General features: G+C 38.1%; 1 protein-coding gene across 1 annotated transcript; it reads right to left on the bottom strand.

Annotated features, from left to right (window-relative positions):
• Positions 1-15346: 15346 nt before the first annotated feature.
• LOC104238991 (uncharacterized) lies at positions 15347-21987 on the bottom strand. The gene is made up of 9 exons (XM_070166425.1): positions 21823-21987; positions 21157-21630; positions 20782-21052; positions 20467-20589; positions 20160-20378; positions 19896-20069; positions 16394-16885; positions 16295-16308; positions 15347-15679 (listed from the first exon to the last, which is right to left on the bottom strand). The coding sequence occupies exons 1-9, from the start codon at positions 21985-21987 to the stop codon at positions 15347-15349; spliced, it is 2265 nt and encodes a 754-aa protein (XP_070022526.1).
• Between the last annotated feature and the right edge of the window lie 45 nt (positions 21988-22032).

The following is a 22032-nucleotide window of genomic DNA, read 5'->3' as shown; positions in this document are numbered from 1 at the left end:
AGCTTCATGAAAGCTTAGACCATATTTTCAGTGCCACCCCATAAAGGTGGTGACAACCTTTCCTCTCAGGAGTATCCTGCACAAACCCGAATTATCGGGTAGGTTGGCCAAATGGGCCATAGAACTGAGCGAGCATGATATAACATATCAACCGCGAACCGCAATAAAGTCTCAAGTGCTCGTCGATTTCGTCTCTAATTTCAGCGCAAAGATACTGCCCGAAGTTGAGCAAGAAGTGCTTCGCACTTCATCAGAACGACCCGACCTCTGGGTCCTTTACACCGATAGCGCGTCCAATGCATCAGGATCGGGACTGGGACTCGTACTCGAAGTCCCAATGGGCGAAGTAATTTGCCAATCTATACGATGCCCTGAAATGACTAACAATGAGGCCGTAATTGCAGGACTGAAATTGGCCCTCAAGTATGGTGCTCGGCGAGTCATCCTCCACTACGACTCTCAACTTGTTGTAAATTAAGTTACTGGGACTTTCCAGATAAAGGAGCAGAGGTTGCAGAAATATTATACCGAAATCCATAAACTGCTGCTAGAATTCAATGAATGTCGTCTTGACCAAATACCCCGAGCACAAAACATCAAAGTAGACGGTCTCGCCAAGCTGGCAGCAACAACTAAAACATCACCAAGGAGAACGTGGTCACCCTCCTCCGCTCATCAATAGACCAAGTCGAGGTACATTCTATAAATTTAACTTGGGACTAGCGTAATCGCATCATATCATATCTACAGGAAGGAACACTCCCACAAGATAAAAAAGAAGCCAAAAGCTCCGAATACAAGCGGCCAGATACAGTCTTATAAACCACGACCATTACAAAAGGACGTTTGGCGGCCCGCTAGCCAAATGCCTTGGACCAAATCAGACAAAGCGTGTGCTTGAAGAGGTACATGAAGGCTACTGCGGCGCCCATATAGGCAACCGACCCCTCGTTAGGTGTCTTATTTGTACAGGATACTACTGGCCCACTATAAAAAAGAGGTCGCGGAGTATGTCAAAAAATGTGAGCAACGCCAAAAATACGCCCCTATGATACACCAGGCAGAGGAACTCCTACATTCCGTCACTTCTTCATGGCAGTTTATAAAATGGGGGATGGATATCATCGAGCCCCTTCCAACAGGGCGAGGTAAGATACACTTCCTTTTGGTTTTAACTGACTACTTTTCCAAATGGGTGGAAGCAGGTGCGTTCACTCAAATACGCGAACAAGAAGTCATCGCGTTTATCTGGAAAAACATCATATGCCACTTTAGCATCCCCAAAGAAATCAGTTGCGACAACGGACCCCAGTTCATCGGGAAAAAGACGACTGAGTTCTTCAAAAAATGGCATATCAAGCGGATACTTTCCATGCCATATCATTCTGCTGGCAGTGGTCAAGCGTAATCCTCCAATAAAACAATATTAAAAATATTAAAGAAATAGCTTGAGGACCTCAAAGGGCTATGGCCGGAACTGCTACCAGAGGTGCTATGGGCCTACCGCACAATGCCAAAAAACCAACACGGGTGAGACGCCATATTCATTTGTTTACGGCACTAACGCAGTCATACCCCTTGAGGTCGGGAACCTAGCCTGAGATACTCCAATGAGAGTGGATCAAGCAACAACGAAAGCAAATTACAAGACCTGGATGAGGTCGAAGAACGAAGGGATATGGCACACATAAGGATGGTGGCCCAAAAATAACAAGCGGAAAGGTACTACAACAAGAAAGCCAAAGTGCGACCGCTTAGAGTCGGAGACTATGTTCTCAAATCCAAAACACAAGCAGTGAAAGACCTGAATGAAGGGAAGTTGGGAACAAACTAGTACGGGCCATATAAAATCACAGCAGCAAACAAAGGAACATTCCAATTAGAGACAATGGAAGGAAAACTACTACAAAATAACTGGAATGTCGCCCACCTCAAATACTTCCACTTCTGAAAAGAGACGTCGCCTAAGTCACACTCTTTTTCCCTCACCCGGGTTTTGTCCCAATCGGATTTTCTCGGGGAGGTTTTTAATGAGGCGATGAGGAAGACGTCTCGAGGTCCGAAGTATTGTTCATTGCCCCGCCTGCTGACGTCATCTCTAGGCCGAGCAATGAAGGGACTAAGTATAAAGAATCTCCATTGTATGTATGAAGTCGGTATGTATCACCATTGTAAATATAAAGAATCTCCATTGTATGCACGAAATCGACATATCTCACCATTGTACGCACGAAGTCAACATATATCTCCGACATGAATATTGCCACTCCATTATGTATACGAAATCAACACGCTTATCCAATGCATAAATAAAATCGGCATATGCAACACTCTAGCAAATACAATAGAATGTCGTCCTCACGACGGGATACTACTTCGGCACCAGCTCAAAAGTAACATCCCAATAGCTAAGGCCATTATCAAAAAATGAGTTCGACATCATTCGAACCACGACGGGATACTACTTCGGCACCAGCTCGAAAGTAACATCCCAATGGCTAAGGCCATCATCAAAAAATGAGTTCGACATCATTCCAACCACGACAGGATACTACTTCAGCACCATCTCGAAAGTAACATCCCAATGGCTAAGGCCATCATCAAAAAATGAGTTTGACATCATTCGAACCACAACGGGATACTACTTCGACACCAACTCAAAAGTAACATCCCGATGGTTAAGTCCATCGTCAAAGAAATTAATTTGAATTCACTCAAAACACAACATGCTTAAATATTTTGCAAAGGTTCGGAATAATATGAATGCAGCAAAGGTTACCACCGAATCGACGAAATAATTTTTTCATTACAGCAAAAATATTACAAGTACATGTCTTTACAAAGGGCTCAAAGATGCCCTTACAAAAGCTGCGAAGCAAAAATAAATACAAACCAAATACTACACATCATTTCCGGTGGCATACACGTCTTCGTACCAAGAGTCGGAGGCAAGTCTGTTCGCATCATCAGAATTAATATCATCCCCGTCAGGCATGAGAGGATCGTACCCGCATGCCTTACAAGTTGCACGGGCCTTGGCATACACATCCTGAAGCTATACTTCAGACGCCCTCTGATAACTAGGGATTTTACTATATTTTATACTCCTTCTTGCTTAAATTTTGATTAGAAATGTGTACAAAATAGTCCCAAAGGGCTCACAAGTTATGCTTGATTATAGGTTTGATCAACAAAGTGGCAAGATGTCAAAGATCAACCCAAAAAGGAGTGAAACTTGCACAAGTATCAAGGCAAAATAAAGTTCAGGCAAAACAAGGCCAGTGCGGCCGCACACCATTCTGTGTGGTCCGCACAAGCAAGGTTCAGAGAGTATGCAACTTAGGCAAATCAGGCACATATGGGATTTAATGCGGTCCGTATTGAAGTTACTGCGACCGCACCCGATTTAGTGCGATCCGCACAACCAAGGATCAGAGAGTTGCTATTTTTGAGATTGAAGCCAATGCGGTCCTCGCTCCATTTCATGCAGACCGCACTAGGGTCCATCGCGGTTGCAGTCCATCCTGTGCGATCCGCATTGCCCCAGTTTAGAGAGTTCGATTTTCAAGTTTAGAGCCTTAGTGCGGCCGCACGTAATTTTGTGCGGTCCGCACTAGCCCTGCAGGGGTATTTTTATCCAGATTTTTTAGCTTAGTATAAATAGCTTCTTTTCCCATTTTTAGGCCATCAGATAGTTTTAGCTGAGAGCTACGCTCGTGGGTTCGAATATTTAAGCTATTTTGGGCAATTTTATCTACATTTCAACATTAAATCTTCTTGTTTATCTTAGTAATTAATTAATATGAGTTTTTCTACATCTATTTCTTGCTTTTCTTCTTTAATTATGAGTAGCTAAACCCATAAGCTATGGTTGTGGCTCAACCCTAGTGTGGGTAATTGATGGGTCTTATGTTTTAGGGCTAGATTGACTATGGGTGTTTGATATTTAGGCTAATGTCATGGTTAATTGTTGAATTAGTGGTTGCAAACACTAGTTTGTGTTTAGTTGATTTGAGATCTTCTTGAGAAAGACAACTTGAGTCTCTAAAATTGGTTCAACAAGGAATTGGGGCGTACTCAAGAGATTAATAGCCCCAATTAAAGGGTTAAACCTCGAGAGAGTAATACCCAACTTGAACCTTCATTGCTTGTGCAAATTTGCATACCCAATTGGTCTTGAGAAAGTCAATTCGGGCAAAATCACTTGAACCACCAAGAGGTGTAGAGTGGGTATAATCGTGCAATGGTTATATCATACTCCCCAAATATATCAATCATGCCTTAGACACAAGTATCCATCAATTGACCACCTAGGCGAAAGTCACTACCCTAGTGCCTTTTAAACTATTTGAACAACCCGCAACATTTTACTTTTAGCTTATTCTAGTTTAATTTACCATTGTAGTTTCATAAAAGTAGAAGTAAAACAAAAAACCCAAAAATGTTTAGAAGTGTAATTTGGAACACATACCCAACTCTAAATTAGATAGATACCCGACTCCAACATCTAGCTCTCTGTGGAAATCGATCCCGACCCTAAATCGGGTAAAAGCTACTTCGACCCTCTTTCGCTACTCAATAGTAGTGCAGGGTAGGATTCGATCACTTTTTGGCACCGTTGTCGGGGAGCTAACGGTTTTGACTATCTATTTAAATAGTTTTGTTTATTGTTCTTCTTTCCTTCTTTGTTACTAGTTTGTTTGTCACAACTCAGGTACCAAATGGCAGAGAACAACGCAAATGACCCTCTTGGAAATGTGATTGCGGGGGAGGAGGTAGACGATGTCGGAGATGATGAGGTGCCTCTTGTACCTCAAGGACAATGTAGAGGCCGTCAGGCTAATGCTAATATTAATGACAATATTCCAGACCCTCCTCTGCCACCTCCAAGAGTGGCTCTTAGAGTGCTTCCGAACCAAGGCTATGCAAGTGCTATTGTCCCACCCCGAATCCGGGCGGGCAATTTTCAAATATCCAATGTGATGTTGACCTTAATAGAGTAATGCGGGTACTTCACAGACACTGCAAATCAAAATGCTTACAAACATCTCAAGGGGTTCGTGGATACATGTTGGGGGAGCAAGCAAACTAATGTGTCTGAAGATGCTCTTAGGTTGAGACTCTTCCCATTATCACTTAGAGGGAAGGCATTGGATTGGCTCGAGCGACTTACCAACCATTCCATCACTACTTAGGATGAGTTGGCGGACAAGTTCATTGCAGAATTTTTCTCACCGGGGCATATGGCTGCATTGAGAGATGAGATCTTGGCATTCAAGCAAGAGCCCACGAAACCTTTGCCTGAGATTTGGGAGCGTTATAATACAATGGTAAAGGAATGCCCCAACAATGATATGACTGAGGCGATGATTCAACAAACCTTCTACCGGGGCATTAATACAACAAACCAATGCATAATGAACCAACTTGCTGGGGGCAACTTTATCAAGCTGTTGTATGATGAGGCTTGTGACATTCTTGACGAGATGGCTGACACTCCTTCCGCTTGGCAAAGTAGAGCCAATGTGCCCTAGGGTGATCCCACGGTTATCCATTTACACAAGGAATTACATGATCATGGGCAAGTTATATCTGAGTTGACACCTAAAATGAACCAACTAGCAAAGGCATAGTTGCAACAAGTTCAAAGTTTGCGCCAACTGAATGCCATGGAGGGTGTTAACATGATTGTCAACAAAAGAAGACAAAGAGGGCAACTGAACCAAGGGAATTTAGAGCAATTCGATAATGATTGTGGTGGATTTCAAAATGATGGTTATGATGAACAAAGTGTAGAGGTGCAATACGTGAATAATTATTAAGTCCAAAGAGGCAATTCTTCCAACCAACAACAATGGAGACCCCAAGGCAATTGGGGCAATCAACAACAAGGCAATGTATTGGGGAACAACAACCAAAACAACAACTGGGGAAATCAGAACAACAATCAAAGCAACCAAGGAAATTGGAATGGTAATAACAACAATTGGGGTGGTAATAACAATTAAGGTGGATGGAATAATGGAAACCAAGGAAACCGGGGGCAAGGCTTTCAAAGGCCCCCAGTGTACCAACAACCGAACAATCCGCCCCCATTTCCATCTCAAGGTCCTAGTTCTTCTAGCAATGATATGGGTAGAATTGAAATATTGTTCGAACAGATGATGAAGAAGAATGCGGATTCGGATGCTCAGTTGGCCTCCCACAATACCTCTATCAGAAACTTGGAGGTACAATTAGGCCAAATCTCACAGTCTTTAAATACTCACCCTAAGGATACACTACCAAGTGATACGATAGTGAACCCGAAGGGTAGGAACAATCATGTTATGGCGGTAACAACAAGAAGTGGGAGTGGCGGTGATGCCTCCAAACAAAAGCAAATTGTAGATGATGATGTTGAGTTGCAAGAAGATGAAGTTCCTTTGGTGGTTAAAAATGTGATTGATGAAAATGTGAATGAAGAATTGAGAATTGTTATTCAAGATGTCGAGGTGGAAACTCAAAATGATGTGAACCCGTCTAGGGATCACATAATAGACATGTTAGAGCCGGTTGTGCCTAAAGCCAAGGCTCCTTTGCCAAGGCCACCTCTGCCTTATCCTCAAAGGTTCACGAAGCAGAAAAATAAAAATCAGTTTAAAAAGTTCATTGACATGATGAAGAGCTTATCCATCAATGTGCCTTTGGTGGAGGCTCTTGAACAATTGTCGGGCTACGCTAAATTCATGAAGGACTTGGTAACAAAGAAGCAATATATGGATTGTGAAACTATAAAGATGACTCACCAAGTTAGTGTAATAGTGCATTTAATGGCCCCAAAGCTTGAAGATCCCGGTGCTTTCACCATTCCTTGCACCATTGGGAGTGCGGATTTTGCTAAAGCTCTATGTGATTTGGGGGCTAGTATCAATTTGATGCCCTATTCCATTTTCAAGACTTTGGGTATTGGCAGCCAAGGCCGACTTCTATGAGATTACAAATGACAGATAGAAGATGAAGAGACCATTGGGTATTATTGATGATGTGCTTGTCCGGGTGGACAAATTTATCTTGCCAGTTGACTTTGTGATCTTGGACTGCAAGGTGGACTATGAAGTTCCTATCATATTGGGAAGACCTTTCCTAGCTATGGGGAAGGCCTTAGTTGATGTGGAAGCAGGGGAACTCACCTTCCGGGTGGGTGATGAAAAGGTGGTCTTTCATGTGTGCAAATCAATGAAGCATCCCAACAGTACCAAGGTGTGCTCTTTTGTGGACCTTGTCATAGTAGTGATAATTGATGTCACCAGTGCAATGATCAATGTGGAGGACCCATTGGAGGCCGTATTGTTTAATCTTGATATCAATGAGGATGCAAGCCGAGTGGAGTGCGTGAATGCTTTACATGGAATGAGCTCTTACTCTTATGAGCCTAGGAAATTATCTTTGGATCTCGAGAATAGAAAGACTCCACCAACAAAACCTTCAATTGAGGAGCCTCCGGTGTTGGAGTTGAAATCGTTGCCTCCACACCTTAGGTATGAGTTCTTAGGCTCAAATTCTACTTTTCCAGTTATTCTTTCTTCTTGCCTTACTAACATGGAGGTTGATGCCACATTGGTGGTGCTTCAAAAGCGGAAAAAGGCAATTGGATGGACTTTAGCTGATATTCGGGGAATAAGCCCCGCATTCTGTATGCATAAGATTATTCTGGAATATGATGCAAAGCCCTCCTTGGAGCATCAAAGGAGGTTAAACGAGGCAATGCAAGAAGTTGTGAAAAAGGAAGTGATCAAGTGGTTGGATGTCGTGGTTGTGTACCCTATCTGTGATAGCTCTTGGATTTCATAGGTGCAATGTATACCGAAGAAGGGTGGCATGACCGTGGTTACAAATTCACAAAATGAGTTGATTCCTACAAGAACTGTTACCAGTTGGAGGGTATGCATGGACTACCGCAATTTGAATAAAGTGACCTGCAATGATCACTTTCCTTTGCCTTTTCTTGATCAGATGTTGGATAGACTTGTTGGGCAGGCGTTCTACTATTTCTTGGATGGGTATTCTGGGTACAACCAAATCTTGATTGCTCCGGAAGATTAGGAGAAGACCACATTCACTTGTCCATATGACACTTTTTCCTTTTCTAGGATGCCTTTTGGGTTGTGTAATGCATTGGCTACATTTCATCGGTGTATGATGGCCATTTTAACTGATATGGTGGAAGACATTTTGGAGGTGTTCATGGAAGACTTTAATATTGTGGGGGATTTATTTGATGAGTGCTTGAAGAATCTTGATAGAGTTTTGGCCCGTTGTGAAAAAACCAATCTTGTCCTCAATTGGGAGAAATTCCACTTTATGGTGGAAGAAGGAATAGTTCTTGGGCATAAAATTTCGAAGCATGGTATTGAGGTAGATAAAGCAAAGATTGATGTAATCTCAAGGCTCCCTCCCCTACATCCGTCAAGGGAGTTCGAAGTTTTCTTGGGCATGCGGGGTTCTACCGGAGATTTATCAAAGACTTTTCGAAGGTAGTGAATCCCTTGTGCAAGTTATTGGAAAAAGATGCTAAATTCGTGTTTGATGAAAAGTGTATGCACGCCTTTGAACTTCTCAAGCATAAGCTGACCACCACTCCTATCATTACCGCGCCTAATTGGAGCTTACCCTTTGATCTCATGTGTGATGTAAGCGATGTTGCAGTTGGGGCAGTTTTGGGTCAAAGAGTGAACAAAATATTTCATCCGGTGTACTATGCGAGCAAGACAATGAATGATGCTCAAGTGAACTACACAGTGACTAAGAAAGAACTTTTGGCTATTGTATTCACAACGGAAAAATTCCGGTCGTATCTTATAGGTGCTAAGGTTATTATTCATACCGACCATGTCACGCTCTGGTACTTGATGACAAAGAAGGATTCCAAAGCTAGACTGATGCGATGGGTCTTGTTACTTCAAGAGTTTGATTTGGAGATTGTGGACCGGAAGGGTAGTGAGAACCAAGTAGCGGACCATTTGTCCCGCTTGGAGGATGAGGGGAGTCCTCATGATGGCCTAGATATCAATGATTCATTTCCCGACGAACAACTCCTTTAAGTGTCGATGAATGATATGCCATGGTTTGCCGATGTTGCTAATTTCCTTGTGACTGGTATAATCCCGTGTGAGCTCTCTTCTAACAAAAGGAAGAAGCTCAAGCGGGATAGTTTGGATTTCTATTGGGATGAGCCGTACTTGGTTGCCATGTTAGTATCATAGACTCCTAATGTACTTGATTAACACTAAGTGACATGACTAATTATGTAGTCCCATGTCCTCAACATGACTACTATATCTTATTACTATTCTAACTTCAAGCATGATTCCCTTTTTAACACTTTGAAGTAGTAATTGTTTGTGTTCTGAAGGCCAATCAGCCCCTACTTGTTCTTTGTACTTGCTGGTCTATATGCATCTCTTCTCAGCCATGTTTATGTGTTTTTGATTTAGGCTCTCTATGTCCCCAATCCCTTACTTCCCTGCTTGTGAATGTTGAGATGATACTGTTCTTTGAATTTGTTCTGTGTGTGCTGTCTTGTTCCAAGTTGTTATTGTTCCTATCCCCTTCTCCTTTCAAAACTATTTTCCCTAGGCAACTCTTCTGTTGTTTTGCAAACTTATTTCAAACATGCTTTGACAAAACTGTTTCCAACTCAACCCTTTTAAAACTATGCCAAGCACTCTCACATGTACTCTTAGACCACTAGGTTCTGCCCCTTTTGTGTGAGCCTTTCCTTGGGACCCTTGAGCTCCCTCCGAACTTGGACACACTAAACTGGCCTTTTCACACTACACTTACTCTGTCTTGGCTATGAAATCTGGGTGTGAGCACTGCTCGAGATCCCTTGAGGTTCTTAGGGAACTCTGACACGCCCGGAAATGAGAAAGACTATGGAACAATCTCGGCACTTGAAGTGATTTATTACATAACTCAGAGAGGAAGTCCTAATCAGGCTCCCTATAGTGTAACTTCTTATTTTTCATTTCTACTTATGTAATTCATTTCAATGTTCGTCTGTAATAACCTGTTGTAAACAAGTATTAGGGTAGCTAGTAAAAAGGGATAGGGTAAATATGCATGCTATAGCTGCTAAGGGTAGAAAACATGTTATTAGGTTTATATTCCTAACTGTGCAATGGAAACCATGCTTAGGATTCATACACGCATTAGAAATCATGCTCTTAGGTCTCTATGTTTATTGTTTCAGCATGTGCATACTTACAAAATCATGTGTTAAAATCTGTTAATAACTAGCACTTTACTATTATGTTATGCGCTGCCATGTACACTTAAAGATCTTGCCTTAGGATAAAAACAATGCTAATAAACTGGTCATTTCCATATCTTCTGCATATTTTGAAGGTATGTAATACTTATGCATTTAGAAATCCTGTTTAGGTCCTGCATATACATTATTATGCATTTTTGTGCATTAGATATCATGATTTTAGGATCGCATTCACATCCGCTTAGGCATCTCTAGTGCTGGTAATAATTTCAAAATTCTGAACATTTGGAACAACATATTTAGTAATATAATTCAAATGGCCTTCCCTAAGTAACCCTGATAACCGGAACACTGTTTTACACCTAGGCAAGCCTTAGGTATTAAATTTGTCAAAACTGGAAACATGCTTCTTTATGCTGCTTTATCAACTATTAAAATCAGTAGGCAAGCCTGATTCGGACTTCTTTTCTGAGTCATGTAATAAATCTGATTTTGCTGTTGTCACTTAGATACCATGCATAGGGTCTGAATTTATACCTTAATTGTGTATGAATCATGTTGTTTATGTGCATTGTATGTGCAGGTATATTTGAGCCTTTCATTTGTCTTCCATGCTCCCTTTAATTAAAGTCCTACTTGTTATTGTATGTTGCCTTAGTATTTTGCCTTTAAACTTAAGGGCTTGCCTAGAACTTCCCCCTTTTATAGGATAAGAGTCCTAAATTCCTCCGGGACTGATAGGAAGGGACGGGTAACAACATGCAATAGGGGTTGAGACCAAGCCTCGCTTTAATTACCTTCACGGGGCGGGAAAGGGTAAATATGGATATGACGACCGGTGCGTTAATACCAGATGTAGCCCCTCTCTGAGGAGTGTCATACCGGGCATTGCATTGATGTGATCCATATTATAAGCAAACCTAGGACACCCCCTTTTACATTCCCAAGTATGTTTAGATTGCAATTCTTTTCAAAATCTTGCCTTTTATTTGTCCTTTTTCAAACACTTGTGTGTCCATACTTAAATCTCCTACTATTTGAGTCATGCTTGTTTGTTTGCTACTTGTACATATTCACAAAAATTGTTTGGCCGGGAACCACACTAGTGGATCTTGAGGGGTGCCTAACACCTTCCCCTTGGGATAATTTCAAGCTCTTACCCTATCTCTGGTTACCAAACGTAGTTATAAATGAACCCTATAGGTGCCCTAACGCACCTTAAATCGTTAGGTGGCGACTCTTCAAAATTGCAAACCCCCTTTTCAAAAGGAAAGAGTTGTCTCATAACCAAAAATGTCATGAACCTGATTCCGCAAAGGAAAAAGGGAGCGCGACACTGAGGCTGAATATGTTGTTGCTGCCTCTTGTTGTGCTTAATTGATGTGGATCAAAAAATAGCTGATAGATTTTGGCATTGAAGTTGGGTGCATTCCTATCTTTTGTGATAACACTAGTGCTATAAGTATGACAAAGAACCCAGTACATCATAAGAGGACTAAGCACATAGATGTTAGACATCACTTCTTAAGGGACAACAATGAGAAAGGATTGATTACCATAGAATTCTGTGCTACTGATAAACAAATTGATGACATCTTTACTAAACCACTGGGTAGAGAAAGCTTTGAAAGGAACAAGTTAGAATTAGGGAAGATTAAGATCACCTAATGGGATCAGCTCAGAATGCACAATGAAAAAAATTTGAAAAAAAATATATTTGGCTAGGAAATCTGGAACTTGTGTAAATATCTAGATTAATTTTTACTCAGCTTCATACTGTAAATAGTATACTCCTGTGACATGTGTTAATATGACTCGCTGATCTTTAACAAAATTTTCTCTATTGTAGTAAATTGAGGCATGATCAAGAGAATTTTAAATGAAGAACCTGGTTCATCAGTATTGGTTCATCTGAATGCCAAGGTATATTTTTTATACTCTGGACAATTAGAAATATAAATATTTAAATCATGACCAAATCCTACCATTGTTCAACACATTAGAGAATCCTATCCATTTGTTTTTGAACTAGTTTGACGAGGCCAATGTGTATAGGATTTTTATGCTCGTGCTTTGTAAAATTCTTGTATAGTTTATGATATCATCCCATAGAGATTGGAACATCTATGCTACAGACTTTTAATATTTCAACTACTATTTGAGAGAATCAGATTGATGAAAAGTTTGTGAAATTAAAACTTGTTAAATACTTAACAAAATTAAACAACTTTTGAAAGATTTGTGATTTAAAAGAGTTGAGAATCGTTAAATTCACTTGATAATATATTATAATAAAATCACACTTTCTACATGTATTTCTCTAAAGGATAATTGCTTATTTCTAATACAATTATATCTTATCTCACCAAGAATTAATCAACTAATAACACTCTGTGAGGTTATGTAATTAATTCAGTTAAAACTAATGACAGTTAAATCGAAATATCTTCTGGTCTGAATTGTGCTAAAGATAGTAAAAACTTCGTGAGAATATTTTTACTAAATCAATACTCATGTGACTACATTAAAATTGAGGTAAGCAAGATTAAAGACTTTTAATAATAGCTTACTAATAATTACTCTCACTTCACTATTTTATTCAATAGTTACTATATATTAATTTTGCTCCGTGAGAATTACAAAATTAATATAAGAGTAACTTAAAGATCAAATATATAGAAGTGATAACAATGATTAGTTAAAACTATTATTATAGCACAGTATAAAATATAAATAGAAAGTTCCAAACCAAGAATGTATTAAAACTGAGATAGTATTATAATATATATATCAAGCTTCATCAACTATCCCAACAAAAACAAATTACTCCATTATGAAGTAAGAAAAAATTAATTTAGGAACAAATAACTTATGAAGAAATATTATTATTCTAAAAGAAAGACAACTAGTAGAAAATACTAAAGAAAAGAGAGACCAAAGAATAGTTCTCTCTCGTAAGACTCTATGTCTTCTCTTCAAAATTCACACTCTATTTATAGAGTTTTCTTGCCTAAGGTTCTCCATAGTTGCAACTATGGAAATTGTAATTGCAAATATGGAAATTGTAATTGCAACTATGAAAATTATAGGTGCAACTACAACTTTGCCAAATGAGTTCCATTCTGCAGAGGAAGAACCATAGTTTCAACTATACTTTGCTAGTTGCAACTATGTAATTTGCTTCATGAATTCCAATTTCCATTGTCGCAACTATGGTGCTATTTTTGCTTCTTCATTCCCGGATGACTACTCAATTCTCACTCTTTTTTGCTTCTTTTCTTTAATTTCATAAGCTCTTCCTCCTGCGAAGTATGTTAGAAAATATGGGAGAACATGGTATATTTATTCATGTTTTATTTAAAATCTTTAATATTTAACATATAAAAATATATGAATAAATTAAACCCATCAAATTCCCCCACACTTGAATATTTGCTCGTCCTCGAGGAAAAACATTTCTACTAATAAATTTTTTCTTGGGTAACATTTTCTTCAAAACGTTGGTCTTTGTAGGATAGAAAATTTATTCAAAATAACTTCCTTCATCATGCCAAATGATTAATCTTTTAAGCTTCACCAAATCTTTTACCTTGCTTCTGATTTTACTTTTGAAAAAATAAAATTTGCATTATTTTCCTCTTAAATCTTTCGGAATTGATAACTTTATGATCATAAGTCTTGAATATCACAATTGTTCGTCCATAGGCTTGATCTTCATGTTAATATCCACTAATGTAGATTCAACATTGATTTTTGAAATCTATTTAGGACTTTTTCTTCGCTTATAATGTCAGGCTTCAGGCTGGTAGGATAAAGATATTTTTGTAGTGACTTTTTTTCTTCCAGCTTGGAGCAAATGTACCTTGATACTAATTATTCCATCTTTTTTTTCCCCAGTATTTTTGCATTTTCTTTTTTTTTCTTTTTGCTTTATTTTTATAAAGAGATATAAGAATATACACACACTTATATATTATATCTCTCTCTTTTTCCTTTTCTTTTTCTTTTTCTTATATATTATATCATCTCTCTCTTTTTTCGTTTCATGCCCTTGCACAGTCTTTCTTCTCTTTTTCTAACAAACATTATTTATCATGGCTGGAAGAAGTAATAACTGTAGTAGTAATATACATTTCTCTTTTTTTCCTTTCTTTTGGGGGTTATAGACCATGGTGTTTTTAAAAAAAAAAAAGGATAATGGCTCAAAAATAAGTTCTAAGAGGTAAAAGTTTCATTTTTTTTTGAAGAGAATAAACTAAAAGGGGCTAAAAGGTGTATCAAAGAAAGCCTAATTTCATCTTTCAAGAATCAGTGTCATCCATTATTTCGCCTCGAAGAACATTTAGAGCAAGTTCTAGAAAAATTATTGAGTATACCTTCTTGTGATAATAACTTTTCTCAATTCCTTTGATCTCGCGAGTTGGAGACGCTAGTTTTTGCCTTCACAAAATTAAAGTCTTAGGCATGGAATTGACATGATAATGAAAAAAAGACTTAATATTTGAGCACAATAGAAAGAATTTATTTTACTAATTATAAACCTACAACGACACAATCATTTAAGAAGAAAAAATTTATTATAACATTATAGAAAATATATATATATATATACACATGAAGTACTAAAGAAATTTCTGAAAATATAAATTAAAACTCTTTTTAGCTTTCAAATTTACAGTCACAGAAGAAAGCTTGAAAGAAACTGTGACCACACATATTCTATGTGTAATAGACTAGACTAGCTTTTAGACCTTATTAGTCATGGGGTCCAGGTTTTGATATAAACCAGAAAATTTACCTGAGCCAATAATTAATTTACATAGTTAGATGGTTAACCAACCAGTAACTTAGGCATACCGACCACCACGGAATTACTCCTATATAGATGGCTCTGTTTTTGTAGAGGCCTGCATGGGATGTCCCGATTGTACAATAATCTGGATATTAACCAGATCAATTGGTTAAGCATTTGTTCATACAAATTATATTGGGCTTATGAGGCTCCATTGCTTTACCCTCAATGGCTACGGGTAAGAAAATTGTAGTTCTGAGTTTAATATCGTCATCTCGACTTATTAATAACATAATGTATTAGGCTATCAAGGTTACCGATGGTTGTTGCTCAAAATGTCCTCCAAAATACAACTTTAACCTGTGACCATTTACCTTAAATTTGTCTCCTCCATTGATCTGTTGAATTTCAATTGCCCCATATGGAGTAACATCTGTAATATTACAAGGACTTGTCCACCTGGATTTTAATTTTTCTGGAAATAGCCTCAGCCTGCTATTGTAAAGAAGTACTTGATCTCCAATTTTGAAACTTTTTTGTCGGATCAAATTGTCATGCCATATTTTTGTTTTTTCTTTGAATATTCTGGCATTTTCATAAGCTTCCAACCTCAGTTCTTCCAATTCATTAACCTGAAAAAATCTTTTTTTTACCAGCAGAGGTTAATTCAAAGTTTAATACTTTCAGTGCCCAAAAAGCTTTGTGTTCTAATTCAACTAGCAAATGGCAAGCCTTTCCAAAGACTAATTTATATGGAGATGTTTATAATTGGCGTTTTGAACGCCGTTCGGTATGCCCATAATGCATCATCTAATTTTAAAGACCAGTCTTTTCTTGAAATTCCAACCGTCTTTCAAGAATTCTTTTTAACTCGCGATTGGAAACTTCAACTTGCCCCTGTGTTTGAGCATGATATAGTGTTCCAGTTTTATGAGTCACACCATATTTTGATAGCAAGGCAGAAAATTGCCTATTCACGAAATGAGTTCCTTGATTACTAATGATGACTCAAGGTGTGCCAAATCTAGTAAAAAGAGTTTTTCTAAGAAAATTACACACCGTATGAGCATCATTCTTCCTTGTGGGGATGACTTCAACCCATCTTGATACATAATCCACAACCACAAGGATATATTTAAATGAATGAGAAGAAGGAAAAGGACTCATGAAATCTATTCCCCAAACATCAAATATTTCGCATACCTGTATTGATTGTAATGGCATCTCATCTCTCTTAGTGATATTACCTGTTTTCTGACACCTGCCACATCGTGTAACATATGCTCAGGCATCTTTGAAGAGTGTTGGCCAGAAAAATCCGACCTCCAATACTTTAAATGTCATACGGTTTGCAGCATAATGACCTCCAATTGCTCCATCATGACAGTGATACAAAATTTTGGTCATCTCTTCTTCAGGTACACACCTCCTGATGATATTATCTGCACAAATTTTGAACAAGTAAGGTTCATTCCAAAAATAATACTTAGCATCAGAAATAAACTTTTTTCTTTGCTGGTAAGAGAGATCTTGGGGTGTCCATCTTCCAACCAAGTAGTTAGCAATATCTGCGAACCAGGGTGGTTGAGTCACAACAGAGTCAACTGAAAAAATGTGTTCATCAGGAAATTCTTCTTTTATCTCGTTGAACTCAAGGGGAGGGTCTTCTAGTCTAGACAAATGGTCAGCTACCTGATTCTCTATTCCTTTTTTATCTTTTATCTCAAGGTCAAATTCTTGCAGAAGTAAAATCCATCTTAACAATCTAGGTCGAGCATCTTTTTTGGCTAAGAGGTATTTTAAAGCTGCATGGTCAGTAAAAATAGTCACCTTTGTTCCTATCAAATAAGAACGAAATTTATCAAATGCAAATACTACTACCAGTAACTCTTTTTCTGTTGTGGCATAATTCAGTTAAGCCTCACTTAGTGTTTGTCATGACCCAAAATCTCACCCGTCGTGATGGCACCTATCGTGGCACAAGGCAAGCTTCAACTCAACATCTCAACACAGTAGAACTTTTAAATAAAGGCGAAAGCAGTTAATATTAAATAAAACTTTTTAGAACAAAATATAACTCCAAAAGTACTAAACAATCCATCCCGCAAAATCCGGTTCACTGAGTGCATGAGCATCTAAATAATAACAACATCCGACTGATAAAACACTGTCTGAAAATATAGAACAGTAGAATATGAAAGGAAAGGAGAGTCAAAGTCAGCGAATGCCATGAAACTACCTCAATAGTCTCCTGAGTTTGACTCCTCAATCAGCAACCGTCGTGACTAGAAGTGTCTAGATCTGTACACGAAGTAAAGGGTTAACGTGAGTACACCTACTCAGTAAGTAACAGAAATAAATAAGGAACTGAGAAGTAGTGACGAACTATGCAAATACAGTTATCTCAATAACTTTCAAATGAGAGTAGCCATACTTTCAATTTAACAGTTTAAGTCATATCAGTACGTACTCAATAAACCAGATATTAAATTTGACTGAGCAGTAAATAATATCTTCCAATAATTTTTAAAATAGTGATATGACATTTGCGATGCAACAGTAATGAAGTAAATGTATTTTCAAAGAATAACAGTCACTATGTCTTCCCATTCACTCTAACCTCACAATCACTCATTCCTCACATTCACTCATTCCTCCCAGTCGCTCAGCACTCGGCACTCGCACTCAGCACTTGCACTTAGCACTCTCACTTAGTAGGTACTTGTGCTCACTGGGGTGTGTACAGACTTCGGAGGGGCTCCTTCAGCCCAAGCGCTATAACAAGCCACCTCGTGGCATAAATCACTCAGGCCCTCGGCCTCACTCAATCATAAATCAGTAACAACATGTTGCGGGCGTGCAACCAGATCCTATAAATATTCTTACAGATCAGGCCCTCGGCCTCACTCAGTCATCAATTTCTCCAATCTCTCGGGCTCTCAAAAATCATATAAATAGCACAAACAGAGGTAATGTCATGTATCAACAATGAACATCAAGAGACAGAGGCATAATAAGCAAGAAAAGCTATGACTGAGTACAAAACAACAATTAGCAGCTAACTCAGTAAGTACACGACCTCACAGGTTTCAACAATGATCACATAAGGCCTAAACATGATTTCTAACATGAAGTACAGTCAATTTCCATGAAAACAAAGGGAACATGTATTAAACAGTAGGCCAATTAATTCCACAGTCTCGCGGGATGGACCAAGTCACAATACCTACGGTGCACGCCCACACGCCCGTCACCTAGCATGTGCGTCACCTCTAAAATAGTCATACGACACAATGTCCGGGGTTTCATACCCTCGGGACTAGATTTATAACCGTTACTTACCTTAATCCGAGCAAAAATCCTAATCTAAAATGCATTTGCCTCTCAAATCGACCTCTAAATGCCTCGAATCTAGCCACAATAATTCAATTCAGTCAATAAAAAATATAAAAATTAATTCCACATGGAATTCTACATTTTCCATTAAAAATCCGAAATTGCACTAAAAATTCGCTCGTGGGTCCCACGTCTCGAAATTCGACGAAAAATGTGAAATATGAAACCTCATCTAACCCCGAGTCTAACCATACCAAAATTACTAAATTTCGACAATATTTCGACCCTCAAATCCTCAAATCTATCCGAGAGGGTTTTCAAACTCTTCCAACTAAATTCACAGATTTAATGCCAAAACTAGTAATAGATTTGGGTAATCTAACCAATATTAAGTTAAGAACACTTACCTCTTTGTTTTCTCTGAAAATCTCCCGAAAAACGCCTTTCCCCGAGCTCCAATTTGGTAAAAATGGAAAATGGGAGAAAATTTCGAGTACTGTTCACGGGGTACTGTTCACGGTACTGTTTATGGGCACTATTTAAGGGGGTACTGTACACGGATATTGTTCATATGTACTTTACATAGATACTGTTCACGCAAGTGCGGTCACTATTCACACGTGCGAAAAATGCAGAAACTACCCAGAAAATTTCAGCAGCCTTTTTATATCTGTTAACCTTCCGAAATCCACCCGAGGCCCTCGGGACTTCAACAAAATACACCACAAGTCCTAAAACATGATACAGACTTAGTCGAAACCTCAAATCGCATCAAATAATGCTAAAACCGTGAATCACACCTCAATTCAAGCTTAATGAAACTAAGAACGTCCAACTTCTATATTCGATGCAAAAACCTATCAAATCAAGTCCGATTTACTTCAGATTTTGCACACAAGTCATAAATGACATAACGAAGCTATGAAAATTTTCAAAACTGGATTCCGACCCCGATATCAAAAGGTCAACTCTCGGGCAAACTTTTCCAAAAATCTTCTATTTTCCAACTTCTGGCAAAATGCGTTGAATTGTCCTACGGACTTCCAAATCCAAATCCGAACATGCTCCTAAGTCCAAAATCACCATACGAAACTTTGGAATCATCAAAATTCATTCCGGGGTCTTTTTCTCAAAAGTCAAATCTCAGGTCAAAATTAAGAAATCTTTAGCCTTAGATTTCTAGATTCCGTTAAATGGCGATAATTTGATCTAGGGACCTCCAAATTTCGATTTCGGTTATATGACCAAGTCCCAAATCACGATACGAAACTACTGGAATGGTCAAAACTTTTATCCGGGTTTGTTTTCTCAAAATGTTGATTGGAGTCAACTCAGTTGAGTTTTAAAGCTCTAGTTCACAATTTAATCCATTTTTACATAAAATCTTTCGAAACATTATACAGACTACGCACGCAAGTCGAGGAATTATTGATAGCACTTTTTAAGGTCTTAAAATACTGAAATGATTATTTAATTTAAAGATGACATTTTTGGGTCATCACAGTGTTCTACTGGCATAGTAAATAGGACGAAAAATCTTATCCTTTCTTTGGCCTAAAACAACTCCAACTGTCGTATCAGTAGCATCACACATAAACTCAAAAGGTTGACTCCAATCAGGAGACACAACTACAGTTGCAGTTGATAATTTCTCCTTAAGGGTGTCAAAAGCTATTATACAATCACCTGAAAAATCAAACTTAACATCTTTCATCAAAAGGTTAGTCAGAGGTTTTGAAATCTTTGAAAAATCCTTTATGTACCGTCTGTAAAAACCTGCATGACTTAGAAAGCTTCTAATGCCTTTAACAGTTGTGGGAGGGGGTAATCCTGCTATAATATTAATTTTAGCCTTATCAACTTCTATCTCATTAGCAGTGATTTTATGTCCTAAAACAATTCCCTCTATAACCATAAAATGACATTTTTCCCAATTCAGAATCAAGTTTGTCTCTTCACATCTCTTAAGAACTAAAGTTAAGTGGTAAAGACAATCTTCAAATATTTCCAAAGAGTGTGAAATCATTCATAAAATTTTCAAGAAATTTTTCAGTCATGTCAGAAAAAATTGCTGACATGCAACGTCGAAATGTAGCAGGGGCGTTGCATAGACCAAATGGCATTCTCCTGTATGTATATGTTCCATGAGGATATGTGAAAGTTGTCTTATCCTGATCTTCGGGTGCAATTGGTATTTGGTTATACCCTGAATAGCCATCAAGAAAACAGTAAAAACCATATCATGCAATTCTTTCTAACATTTGATCAATAAATGGTAAAGGAAAATGATCTTTTCTGGTAACATTATTGAGGCGTCTGTAATCAATACAGACTCTCCATCCTGTAACAGTCCTCGTAGGTATGAGTTCACTATTTTCATTCTTTATAACTGTCATACCTCCTTTCTTTGGTACTATCTGAACTGGGCTTACCCAAGGGCTATCTGAAATTGGGTAAATAATACCTGCCGCTAGAAGCTTGACAATTTCCTTTTTCACCACTTCCTGCATTGCAGGATTCAATCTCCTTTGGGATTGGATTATTGGCTTGTAGCTATCTTCCATGAGGATTCTATGCGTACAAATTGCTGGACTAATCCCTTTGATATCCTCTACAGTCCACCCTAAAGCTCCTTTGTGTGCTTTTAAGACTTGAATTAGTCTTTCTTCCTGTTCTGCAGTTAAAGAAGATGTAATTACTGGAAATAGTTCTTGCTCAAGATAAACATATTTTAAATGAGAGGGAAGAACTTTGAGTTCAATTTTGGTTGAACTTCTTCTAATTGCATCTCCTTATCCTCCGAATCTTTTTTCAGTATTTTAGCTTCTCTCCTAATTGTGGGATCATCATCTTGTGCGGTGCTTGATTTGGTCAAACATCTTTTCATTGAGTCTGAAATTAATTGATCATCTTTGAATTCATCTGCAAGATCACTAATCATGTCAATAGAAAAGCATGAAGATGATGCCTCATCTCCTGAAAATCTTAGTATCTTTTGCATATCAAAAATGACTCTTTCTTCATCAACTCTCAAGATTAGTTGCCCTTGATAAACATCCATGATTGCTCTTCCTGTAGCAAGAAATGTTCTACCCAAAATTATCGGTTCATCAGGACATTCTTTCATTTCAAGTACTATAAAATCTACATGGAAAACAAACTTATCTACTCTTACAAACATATTTTTAATTATTCCCTTAGGTTTCTTAGTACTTTGATCTATAAACTGAAGAGAAACACCTATGTCCTTCATTTCACCAAGATCCAATTTTCTAAAGAAAGAAAATGTCATCAAATTTATTGAAGCTCCAGAATCGCAAAGTGCTTTTTTAAAATATACACCTCCCAAAGTGCATGGAATGGTAAAACTGCCATGATCACCAAGTTTTTATGGTAGCTTATTTTGAAGTATAGCACTGGATTTTTTAGTAAGCATTACCACAGAAACTTCTTCCAATTTCCTTTTACTTGACAAAATTTCTTTTAAAAATTTAGCATATGAAGGCATTTGCGACAAAGCATCAGTAAAAGGAATATTAATATGAATCTGTTTTAATATTTTCAATAACTTTGCAAATTGACCATCAAGCTTTTCTCGTTTCATTTTTTATGGAAAAGGAATTGTCATAGGTGGGGGAGCCATTTTTTC

The sequence above is a fragment of the Nicotiana sylvestris genome, chromosome 2, assembly GCF_000393655.2.
Source record: "Nicotiana sylvestris chromosome 2, ASM39365v2, whole genome shotgun sequence".
Classification (NCBI taxonomy): domain Eukaryota; kingdom Viridiplantae; phylum Streptophyta; class Magnoliopsida; order Solanales; family Solanaceae; genus Nicotiana; species Nicotiana sylvestris.
The sequence above is the reverse complement of the archived record's forward strand: the minus strand, read 5'-3'. Positions and strand labels throughout refer to the sequence as shown.